A 12,446-nucleotide genomic window follows, 5' to 3' on the forward strand; every position below is an offset into this window, starting at 1 on the left:
ATATATCTAAAGGATCCGACATTTTAATGACAAAATAATAATAAAGAGCAAAAACAAAAAACAGTTTTTCAAGGCGTTTCGGAGAACGACTCACTTCCGGTGAGGCTTCGTGAGAGGTGAGCATTGGGTGAGCTCGGCCGTGGGACAGCAATGTGTATTTTATCGATTTATACATTCATTACAAATACATATAAACAGACTGCTCGGAATTGTGTTTACTCTTCAAAACCTGTACGTGCATCGTATAATCAGAGGAAGAAGAAGATTTGGTGAGCAGACTATCTTGTTGGAGGAGTATATGATCGCTGCTAGGCCTCAGGTTCCTTCCATTACTTGTACAAGTTGTGTCCTCTTCAAAACACAATTTTACTGTAAACGCTGAACACACTTTATACACAATGGAGAGATTGTAACGTCAGCTTTGAGTTTTTTTTTAATTATTTTATTTAAACTGAGCTGTTCTACATTTGAAGGTGTAATCTGCAGGATTTTTTTTTTAATGTTCTTCACAAATTATAATTGTTAACTAGTTGAGGATTCTACACAGTAGCTTAATTTGGGATTTCGTGACACGATTGTTCCAATTTTTATTTCAAGACGCCCCCTACTGATTCGTAAAGGCAGGATGTCCACCTGTATGTATTACCGCTCTTTTCTTTTTCCGTTTTTTATTCTTCTTCTTGTTCTTCTTCTTGTTCTTGTTCTTGTTCTTCTTCTTCTTGTCCTTTTTTTTCCTTTTTTTTCTCCCTTTCTCCCTTTCTCCCTTTCTCCCTTTCTCCCGGATCTCAGTCAAATCATGTGATGCTTTTTTTGGGGTGGATAGGTGGGTGTTTCCCCGAGCCTCACGGGGTGGGTGAAAGAAGGATGCCACAGTCACGTGATGCCATCAAGCAATCGTGTCCAATGTGGAAACCCCATTTCTATTGAAAGATGAAGGACCATTCTGGGAGAGCATCTGAGTATGAACTGCACCTTATCCTTATTTGCAGTTGAAAATGGTTTTCATTCGATATAAATATTATGCATTGTGAACATTTCATAATTGTCTTGTGCCTCACCAGATATGATTGTGCAATTAATAACTCATTTCAGTGATGATTGTGAGAGGGAAGGCTATTCTGGAGGGCATTTTGTCACATTTTTTTTTTAGGGGGTGGGTTCATTCGAAGCCTCACGGGGGTCGGGGGAGTGGGGGGGGGGTCGCATATTTGCCAAAATAAAGTCACATATTTTGTGCGCAGCCCCTTATTCCTATTCGTCTCTTAAATATAATAGCTTTTACATGCGTACATTATGTTACATGGTTGTATTGGAACCTGTGCTCGCTCTACCGTGCACATGTTGGATTTTTGTCTTCCAGGTGTCTCAGATTTTAATTGCAGAAAGTGCTGCGCTGTGTTAAAATGTTTTCCTGGAGAAAAATCGACAAACACGCCACCTGCTTATTTGGGTGTTAATATTATTGTGGATCCAGGGTTTGGGAATTACCACAAGGGGAAGCACTCGTGTTCCTCCTGAACGCCCGACCTTGTGGGTCGACATGCCCCAGATAACTCTGCGGCCGGGCAGCTTGCTAAGCAACCATGACCGTCGATTAGCACAGTCAAGTTTGGCAGGGTTCACCGTCATGCTATGTTTACCTGTCCGTTGAGTTGACTTTACTAATGGAGGTTCGTACCTTCAGTATGTACCTGTGTATCTATTTAAGTGTGGCCAAGTGAGAATCAAAGAGTCTTTGGGTCTCTCACTCTCTCACCGCAGGCAGGTCGGTGGTCTTTCTGTCTTCTACAGTCTCCTCTCTGGCCTCGCCCCCCATACTCTGTCTGAGATATGTCCCCCCCCCCACCTCCCCCATATTTGCGCAGGGTGCTCAAGGTCTGCCAACAATACCCTTCTGGTAAAACTACCAAAATCACGAATCACTGTTCACCTTCACTCTTTCCTTCCTCTCTCTTCTCACCATTGGAGCAAACTCCCACAGTCTCTTCAATCCCACCCTTCCCTCCAGGCCTTCAAACCAGCTGTTCACCACCACCTCTTATCTTCCCCCATCCAAAACCTCGATCTTTTCTACCCCCGCTAATCCACCCCAAATCCACCTCCTTCAAATTCCCTGTTTTCCTTCCTGAAAGTCCAGGTCATGTCCATCTTGTTTACCATGTGTACCCTGCTGCCCCATCCCTCTCCCTTTCACAAATCTCCTCATGTCTTTGTTACATACTGTTTTGTCCTTCCTTCTCCCACCCCTCTTGTCTCCTGCTCCCCTTGTTGTATATTATGTGTTACCTTTGAAACGACACTCGACAGTGTATACAAAAAATATAGTGCCTGGAGATGGAATAGGGAGGGGTGGTGTACATTAACGAACATAGAGAAGAAAAGATAATAACAGTGTGACAGGACCCAGGTGGCTCATAAAATAAACCTCAAATATGGTGATGTGTCAGATATCATGTCACAGACAGAGCTCCAGATGAAACTCTGCCCATCTGGGTGATTTGCAACCTCAGCTGCACCCATCTTCACACTTTAATTCGGAAAGGAATTCCATACTGGTCTCCAAGGGAGGTTTTGAATCATGTTAATATAATAATTTTTAGGACCATGACAGTATTGGAAGTATGAGGATGTAAAGAAAGTGCGTGAAGCATGTCTGGAAATGAGAGTATGGACCATCATCATCGACTTGAATGAAAATCAGTTGCAAGGGTAATAAATTTGAACATGGAACTGTCCAAAATGCGAATAACATTAAGTAGGGGAGAAAATGCAGAGACTGTAATATCGATATCCAGTAACTGTCAGTGTTCCCCAAAAAAGGTCAAGGTGTTGTGCACATGAATTGGGGATCAGTTAACCTACATACTATCATATTTTGATGAAATGTAACTAAATTATATATTTATCCATCGCCCATACAGACTTAGGCTTTTGCAGGCTCTTAACGAGAATGATCCTAATAGACAATAACAGTTCTGTAAGATTTTGAGGAAGAAGTGATTTGTTTTGATGACTTTCAAACTGAATGACTAAATCGTCACAGCTTGTGTTTTCGGCAGTACAAAACCCAAACATTTATGTGAAGAAATGTTTATCAGCCAGGCCTAATGATGCGCCTTACATTTTCTTCTTGTGGTATTGTTGGGCCGTTCATCTCTTTTTTTTTTTTTTTTTTTTTTAATGATGCTGAAACAGATCAAAGTTGTCTGGAAATGCTACACAATAATGCTATTCCCGTGCTACGACACCTGTGTTGGGATACTCCAGGTTCCCCACATTTTGGGTTGCATGAGGAATAGATCTGTGCAATACGAAATATCACATACACAAGTCTCATCACTGAGGTGGTTGTCATGGCAACATAATTCAGCCTATCACAGCAGTCATAGTCAGGTTAAGATAATGTAATAAGGAATAGATATCTGCAACACAAAAGCGAAATGTTCAACGGTTTCTCAAATATCACGTACAAACAAGTATGTGGACAGACGATCCGTGGGTGGGACAGAGCTCATTTTAATGTCCTTCCCCCCCCCCCCCCCCCGCCACTACCCCGTCTCTGACTTTGCCGGAGGAGCGTGGAACCTCACCTTGTCAGAGGGGCGGGGGACAAAAAGGATCTTTTATAACACACAGTTGTTGCTGCTACTGTCGTCGTGGCTGTGGTGGTTGTTTGTGTGCTCATTCCATGCACTATTATATAGTTATCCCACGCCCACAAAGCATGAAGCGGAGTTTAGCAATTGTTTCACTTCTGTCTGTGCCTGTCCGGACCTCTGTCAATCTACAAACGTCAGTTTATGATCGAGAAACAACTTCATTTCAATCGAATGTTATATTTTGAACAAGAATCGGAAAACAAACCTGCAGTTTAGCAGTACTTTAGCTCTGAATTTCTCCCAATCACACATGCACAGAGAGAGTGAGAGAATTTTTTTTTTTGATACCTTTGCTGCCGACCTGGCAGTCAAACAAAATTGGAAATCATTCCAAACAGGAAAGTTCCTGTTTTTAAAGATGTCATAAAGGACACAAAAAGAGGCACGAAGAACTAAAGTAACGTGTTAAATACGGTGGTGGAAAGACTCGTCGACTGGTAAATTTACCGGTAATTTTAAAAATTAATACGACCTTTAAAATCATTATTTTATTGAACAATGTGGATGCGAAGGTTTTTTTTTTGTTTGTTTGTTTTTTTGGGGGTTGTATACACAGTCACGGCTCATCGAAAAGCCAGAACACAGAACTCACCGGGAAGCAACATAACAAAAGGAGCAGCAGAAGGGGAAAATGACAACAGCATGGTGGAGAGAGAAAATAGACAGAAATGAACAAACAAGGGATGCTGTTAACGATGAGATGGCGGGGAGAACGCAAGGGTTGGACAAGATGGATACAGAAGCAAAATTTTGGGAGGGGTCATGGTTTTGGATTGGGGATGATTTGAGATGGTGAACAGCTAGCTGTTTTGAAGACCTGGAGGGAAGAATGAGATTGAGGAGAGTCTGGAGGTTGGTTCCACAGGCAGAATAAAAGAGGAACAAATAGTTGGAGGTGAGCAGTGGTTCTGGATTTTGGCAGTTTCACTGTGAGGGGATTGCTGGTGGACCAATTGCCACTGTGAGGGGATTGCCAATACCTTGGGTGGGGAGGGGCAGTGGACATTGAACGGAGAGTGCAGAAGGTGCAAGACCATAAAGGAGGGGGAAGAAGACAGAAAGACCACCGACATTTTTGTGATGGTGAGGTGATAGGTCCATAGACAGCTTCATTATGAGAGATTCCAATAACCTTGAAGTCCTTGATTTCCATGGCTTAAAGCTGAGCAAGGTGTAAGGCATGAATGCCAGCCCAGAGGGGAGAACATTGCTCCATCATGCTGCAGATGAAAGTCTTGCAGGCAGATGGGAGTTCAGGTGTGCCAAGGAAGGACTTTGCATGGCAGAGGCTGCTCAGTCAGTCTGGCTTTGGAGGCCAATGAACTCGAGTTTTTTTCTTGCTTCAAGAAATATTACGGCACTGTATATAATTTTGTGTGCTCCTTTGCTGTCCATCAGGCTTTATTCTAAAAGGTGCCGACTGAACTGTAGAAAAATAAAAATGGTACCGTTGAAACTGCAACATGAAGCTCCAAATCCCGTTCCGCGACATGAAGCTCCAAATCATGCTCCATGACATTAAGCTCCAAATCCAGATCCGAACATTAAGCTCCAAATCCTGCTCCGCGACATGAAGCTCCAAATCCCGATCCACGACATGAAGCTCAACATCCTGCTCCGCAACATGAAGCTCCAAATCCTGCTCTGGTACATTAAGCTCCAAATCCTGCTCCGCTACATTAAGCTCCAAATCCTGCTCCGCTACATGAAGCTCCAAATCCTGCTCCGCTACATGAAGCTCCAAATCCTGCTCCGCTACATGAAGCTCCAAATCCTGCTCCGCTACATGAAGCTCCAAATCCTACTCCGCTACATGAAGCTCCAAATCCTGCTCCGCAACATGAAGCTCCAAATCCTGCTCCGCTACATGAAGCTCCAAATCCTGCTCCGTACATGAAGCTCCAAATCCTGCTCCGCTACATGAAGCTCCAAATCCTGCTCCGCTACAGGAAGCTCCAAATCCTGCTCCGCTACATGAAGCTCCAAATCCTGCTCCGCTACATGAAGCTCCAAATCCTGCTCCGCTACATGAAACTCCAAATCCTGCTCCGCTACATGAAGCTCCAAATCCTGCTCCGCTACATGAAGCTCCAAATCCTGCTCCGCTACATGAAGCTCCAAATCCTGCTCCGCTACATGAAGCTCCAAATCCTGCTCCGCTACATGAAGCTCCAAATCCTGCTCCGCTACATGAAGCTCCAAATCCTGCTCCGCTACATGAAGCTCCAAATCCTGCTCCGCTACATGAAGCTCCAAATCCTGCTCCGCTACATGAAGCTCCAAATCCTGCTCCGCTACATGAAGCTCCAAATCCTGCTCCGCTACATGAAGCTCCAAATCCTGCTCCGCTACATGAAGCTCCAAATCCTGCTCCGCTACATGAAGCTCCAAATCCTGCTCCGCTACATGAAGCTCCAAATCCTGCTCCGCTACATGAAGCTCCAAATCCTGCTCCGCTACATGAAGCTCCAAATCCTGCTCCGCTACATGAAGCTCCAAATCCTGCTCCGCTACATGAAGCTCCAAATCCTGTCCCGTGACATTAAGCTCCAAATCCTGTCCCGTGACATTAAGCTCCAAATCCTCATCCGCAACATTAAACTCCAAATCCTCATCCGCTACATTAAGCTCCAAATCCTGCTCCGCGACATTAAGCTCCAAATCCTGCTCCGCGACATTAAGCTCCAAATCCTGCTCCGCTACATGAAGCTCCAAATCCTGCTCCGCTACATGAAGCTCCAAATCCTGCTCCGCTACATGAAGCTCCAAATCCTGCTCCGCTACATGAAGCTCCAAATCCTGCTCCGCTACATGAAGCTCCAAATCGTGCTCCGCGACATGAAGCTCCAAATCCTGCTCCGCGACATGAAGCTCCAAATCCTGCTCCGCTACATGAAGCTCCAAATCCTGCTCCGCTACATGAAGCTCCAAATCCTGCTCCGCTACATGAAGCTCCAAATCCTGTCCCGTGACATTAAGCTCCAAATCCTCATCTGCAACATCAAGCTCCAAATCCAGTTCCGCCACATTTAGCTCCAAATCCTCATCCGCAACATTAAGCTCCAAATCGTCATCCGCTACATTAAGCTCCAAATCCTGCTCCTCAACGTAAAGCTCCAAATCCTGCTCTGGTACATAAAGCTCCAAATCCTGCTCTGGTACATTAAGCTCCAAATCCTGCTCTGCGACATTAAGCTCCAACTCCTCGTCCATGACATTAAGCTCCAAATCCTGCTCCGCTTCATGAAGCTCCAAATCCTGCTCCGCTTCATGAAGCTCCAAATCCTGCTCCGCTACATTCAGCTCCAAATCCTCCTACCAAAACATTAGGCTCCAAATCCTGCTCCACGAAATGAAGCTCCAAATCCTGCTCCGCGACATGAAGCTCCAAATCCTGCTCCGCGACATGAAGCTCCAAATCCTGCTCCGCTACATGAAGCTCCAAATCGTGCTCCGCGACATGAAGCTCCAAATCCTGCTCCGCGACATGAAGCTCCAAATCCTGCTCCGCTACATGAAGCTCCAAATCCTGCTCCGCTACATGAAGCTCCAAATCCTGCTCCGCTACATGAAGCTCCAAATCCTGTCCCGTGACATTAAGCTCCAAATCCTCATCTGCAACATCAAGCTCCAAATCCAGTTCCGCCACATTTAGCTCCAAATCCTGCTCCGCGACATGAAGCTCCAAATCCTGCCCCACAACATTAAGCTCCAAATTCCCATCCGCGACATGAAGCTCCAATTCCTGCTCCGCATCATTAAGCTCCAAATCCTGCTCCGCCACATGAAGCTCCAAATCCTCATCCGCGACATTAAGCTCCAAATCCTGCTCCGCGACATTTAGCTCCAAATCCTGCTCCGCGATATGAAGCTCCAAATCCTGCTCCGCTACATGAAGCTCCAAATCCTGCTCCGCTACATGACGCTCCAAATCCTGCTCCGCTACATGAAGCTCCAAATCCTGCTCCGCTACATGAAGCTCAAAATCCTGCTCCACCACATGAAGCTCCAAATCCTGCTCCGCTACGTGAAGCTCCAAATCCTGCTCCGCTACATGAAGCTCCAAATCCTGCTCCGCGACATGAAGCTCCAAATCCTGCTCCGCGACATGAAGCTCCAAATCCTGCTCCGCTACATGAAGCTCCAAATCCTGCTCCGCTACATGAAGCTCCAAATCCTGCTCCGCGACATTAAGCTCCAAATCCTGCTCCGCGACATTAAGCTCCAAATCCTGCTCCGCAACATGAAGCTCCAAATCCTGCTCCGCTACATGAAGCTCCAAATCCTGCTCCGCTACATGAAGCTCCAAATCCTGCTCCGCGACATGAAGCTCCAAATTCTGCTCCACCACATGAAGCTCCAAATCCTCATCCACAACATTAAGCTCCAATCCTGCTCTGGTACATTAAGCTCCAAATACTGCTTCGCAACATGAAGCTCCAACTCCTCATCCGCTACATTAAGCTCCAAATCCTGCTCAGCAACATTATTTTCCAAGTCCTGCTCTGCTGCATGAAGCTCCAAATCTTGCTCCGCGACATGAAGCTCCAAATCTTGCTCCGCGACATGAAGCTCCAAATCTTGCTCCGCGACATGAAGCTCCAAATCTTGCTCCGCGACATGAAGCTCCAAATCTTGCTGCGCGACATGAAGCTCCAAATCTTGCTCCGCGACATGAAGCTCCAAATCTTGCTCCGCGACATGAAGCTCCAAATCTTGCTCCGCGACATGAAGCTCCAAATCCTGCTCCGCTACATTAAGCTCCCAATCCTCATCTGCAACATTAAGCTCCAAATCCTGCTCTGCTACATGAAGCTCAAAATCCTGCTCCGCTTCATGAAGCTTCAAATCCTGCTCCACTACATTAAACTCCAAATCCAGCTCCGCGACATTCAGCTCCAAATCCAGCTCCGCGACATTAAGCTCCAAATCCTGCTCCGCTTCATGAAGGTCAAAATCCTCATCCGCTACATTAAGCTCCAAATCCTCATCAGCTGCATTCAGCTTCAAATCCTGCTCTGCTACATTAAGCTCCAAGTCCTGCTCCGCTACATTAACCTCCAAATTCTGCTCCGCTACTTTAAGCTCCAAATCCTGCTCTGCTACATTAAGCTCCAAATCCTGCTCCGCTACATTAACCTCCAAATTCTGCTCCGCTACTTTAAGCTCCAAATCCTGCTCTGCTACATTAAGCTCCAAATCCTGCTCTGATATATTCAGCTCCAAATCCTCATCCGCTACATTAAGCTCCAAATCCTCATCCGCTACATTAAGCTCCAAGTCCTGCTCCGCTACATTAACCTCCAAATTCTGCTCCGCTACATTAAGCTCCAAGTCCTGCTCTGCTATATTCAGCTCCAAATCCTCATCCGCTACATTAAGCTCCAAATCCTGCTCTGCTATATTCAGCTCCAAATCCTCATCCGCTACATTAAGCTCCAAATCCTGCTCTGCTATATTCAGCTCCAAATCCTCATCTGCTACATTAAGCTCCAAATCCTCATCCGCTACATTAAGCTCCAAGTCCTGCTCTGCTACATTAAGCTCCAAATCACACTTCTTCTCTCACTAAAAGGAAGGCTTTTAAAACGGGAATTTTTATTAATTGACACATATTTTTGTTCCCAGTAAATCTTTTTCCAAGATCATTAGCTTCACAACGGGATCACTTTTTTTTTTTTTATTCTACGACAGGAGGAATCTTTTACAGGGTGGCCACAATGTCTTGTCAACCCTTGTTAAAATTGACATTGCCTTTATATGCAGTGTTAATTTGTTTCCTTTATTCCCTTTTTTCAGATCGAGTGAACATAACCATGTGAAGTGAGACTTGCTTTTAATCGTATGACCCCACAAATGCTCTGGAAATGTCCCACAGAACATGGCACAAAATTATTCTCTCTAATGACAATGGTGGAGCCCAAACGGATCCACTGGACACTTAAGGCTTGTCATGTGCTGTAAAATGTGTAATATAATGTAATAGTCCTGCACATGTATGTGGTGTAACTTGTGTTTTCAGCTCATATGATAAAGGCACTGTCACAATTTTTACAAAGGGGTGATGAGACATTGTGGCCACCCTGTAGAATAGCCTTTGACGGACACAATGACATCACTCTTTTACTAATAGATGGTGTCCTGCCCCATTATCACACAGATGTTGGAGCTTTAATTGATGCAGAGTTTCATGAGTTGTGGATAGGTCATTGTGGAGCCAATACTCAATATCCTCCAATGTCTCCTGATGTCACAAGAAGAGAATGGTTGATTTATCCACCATGAAAGATGAAAAGGTGCTGATGTTTCAGGCTTTCCCTTTTGTCGAAACAAAAGAGATCTGGATCTTACCACTGTGCTTCTACCTCTGGGGAGAGGGACGTGTGGGAGGGTACAGGGTGTGGTCCTGTCGGACAAGGTCTATGGTACTAACCCTCAAAATGTGCAAGACGTACAGGAAGTGCTTGTTCAGGAAGTAGGCAACATCTCAGTTAATATGAGCATGACTGTGTGCCAATTTTTTTTTGGGATGTTGTGCCTCATTTGTGCATGTTGTTGTCAAATATTCAAAATGGTGGAGATTTTGACTATTTGACAAAATAACTATTAAATGGTGTTTTTACATGTTTACTTATGTACATTGTAAAAATTTGGATATTAAGTGCAATAATATCTGAGACACAGCAGATGATTTCAACATATGAGCACATTATTTTGAATCACCTTTTTCAATGCAGTACTTATCATTTGTTTGCTGCATAAAGATATAGTAAATTGTCAAACAATTTAATGACCCAGGTGTGATACATCAATGTTAATAAACTTTAGAATTCTAATGAAAGGTTATTATAAATGTTGCCTTGTGTTTGTTGTATTGCAGGTAGAATTTTATGGTGACAAAAGTGGAATATAACAAGTAGGTAAATCCAAGAGCTAAACATCACCACCAAAACAACTTGCTTCTGAGGTTCCAGGCAGTTGTCATCACCTGGACTTGAATCGGGAAGCCAGAGCTGTGTGTTTCTTCTTTTGATTTGTGCATTTTAATAGTCCGGGTAAAAAATGGCTGGTGCAGCCACGTTGTCATGCCGCCTGCGCTCGGTTGTCTCGTTGTCCCAGCAAGCGAACGCAAATGACAACAGGGATCAGATGATTGACGAGAAGGGTGTCGGTGTTGCATGCTCTGACCCTCCTGTGGACTTTCTTGGCTTGCTCGTAGCATTAGGTGGCCCACCTAGTCTCGCTGCCACATTGCAACAAGAGCTCGGCATCAGTGATATGGAGTCACTGCGTGCCAATGCCTCTTCTGCTCTGCGGCGTCAACGACTACTTGCTGCTGCCCGTCGCCGATTGGCTCCAGAAGCTTGCACTGCATTATGTCGTGCATTAGCTGCTTGCGCTTCAGTCGAGGAAGAGCCACCTCCAGCATCACCCCCAGTCCTGGCTGATGTTCTCCAGGCCTTGGTGATTACTCTGAAAAGCCTTGGCCGAGAACTACTGTCTGCTGCGCAACGTTTCGGTGCATTGGAGGCTGGGTTGCAGGCCACTGGCGAGCCAGCAAGCACCTATATTACTGCTGAGGGTGACGAGTACCATGCAAGTGGTGAATACGATGGACCGTTGGCTTTTGAAGGGGTCATTTCAGCATCTGGGGAAGCAGCCATGGAATCGGCATATGAGCGAGAGGTTGCAGATAGTTTTGGGGAGATTGCCAGTGGCTTGGATGGAAATGCAATGTATATAGGGGCATCTGATGGTTCCATTGCACCGACAGGTGAGTATGAATGAGACTGCATATGTGCTATATGCTTCCTGCTTGAAAACAAGTTCAAATACGGCTTGGAGTTGATGGCAGGGGAGGTGTTGGGGTGGGTGAGAGAGGGGTGGGGGGGGGGGTGGGACGTTGCTAGTTGGGAGGATTCAGTGATGGGTTCATGCTCATTTTCTTTCAATATAGCTTCGCTTGTATATCCCATCTGTTTTTGAGTTTGTGTGACTCGTGACAGATGTATCAAAATGTGCTCTGCCCAATGCATGATTTAATCAATTAAATTTACATTTGTAGGTCTGATCTTTGCATTGATCATTCAAGGTTTTGAGGGTGAGAGATATTGAAAGAGGATAGAACAAAAGGTTTATTGAAATAGAAATGCCATTGTAAGTGTATTTTTGGTATAAAATATGACGAATAGTAAGTTGCTACTCTTGTTTTATGTGGCTTTTGACACTTAATTTTGCGACACTTTAACTTTGTGACTTTTTAAATTTTTTATTGTGGAACCGGAAATTTGGTGAAAAAAGATTCTTTAGTTTTAATCTTTGAATGTGCTCTTTGTTTTAAACTTCTGGAAGTTTTCATCAAATTCATGATTAAAGATCATATATATCTGACCTTGCATTATTAAATGCACTGCATGACAGACAAGTACCAGCCTTCTAATGGTCATTTGTTTGAGACGCAGAGAGTAAGGCATTGGGGCATCTCCCAACTTCATGCAATGCAGAGCAAAATGACTCCAATCAGCCCAACACATGGCAAGCAGTGAATGTGAAGGCAGAGCCAGGAGATCAAGGTACATCATCCAGTAAAATATCGAAGCATTTATACATCAAATTGGTTTTTGATACAGCTATAAAATATCTGTTTGAAAGTGCTTTATCATTTCAAGTTAAATAAAGTAGATCACATGCAGCACAAAGGCATTAGTAGATGTCAGTGCACTTCTGTATTTTATCCATAAAAATAATCTAGAAGAAAGGGACAAGCCCGTAGCCACACAAGCCCCC

The 12,446-nt window shown here is 44.6% G+C and overlaps 1 protein-coding gene across 11 annotated transcripts in view; it reads left to right on the plus strand.

Moving 5' to 3' along the window:
* The first annotated feature begins 6 nt into the window (after positions 1 to 6).
* The window catches only part of LOC147024593 (uncharacterized), a 49,994-nt gene continuing 37,554 nt past the window's right edge, over positions 7 to 12,446 (plus strand). For 4 of the 11 annotated variants that reach the window (XM_085884651.1, XM_085884642.1, XM_085884650.1 and 1 more), the window contains exons 1-4: positions 80 to 116; positions 824 to 959; positions 10,540 to 11,433; positions 12,116 to 12,232. In XM_085884651.1, coding sequence (XP_085740777.1) covers positions 10,722 to 11,433; positions 12,116 to 12,232 — 829 coding nt within the window. In that variant the 5' untranslated portion in view covers positions 80 to 116; positions 824 to 959; positions 10,540 to 10,721. The other 7 variants (XM_085884644.1, XM_085884649.1, XM_085884646.1 and 4 more) reach the window with 7 other exon arrangements.

Source organism: Eptatretus burgeri, chromosome 6, assembly GCF_056783735.1.
Source record: "Eptatretus burgeri isolate ZD-2024b chromosome 6, Ebu_testis_v1, whole genome shotgun sequence".
In the NCBI taxonomy this organism is placed as follows: domain Eukaryota; kingdom Metazoa; phylum Chordata; class Myxini; order Myxiniformes; family Myxinidae; genus Eptatretus; species Eptatretus burgeri.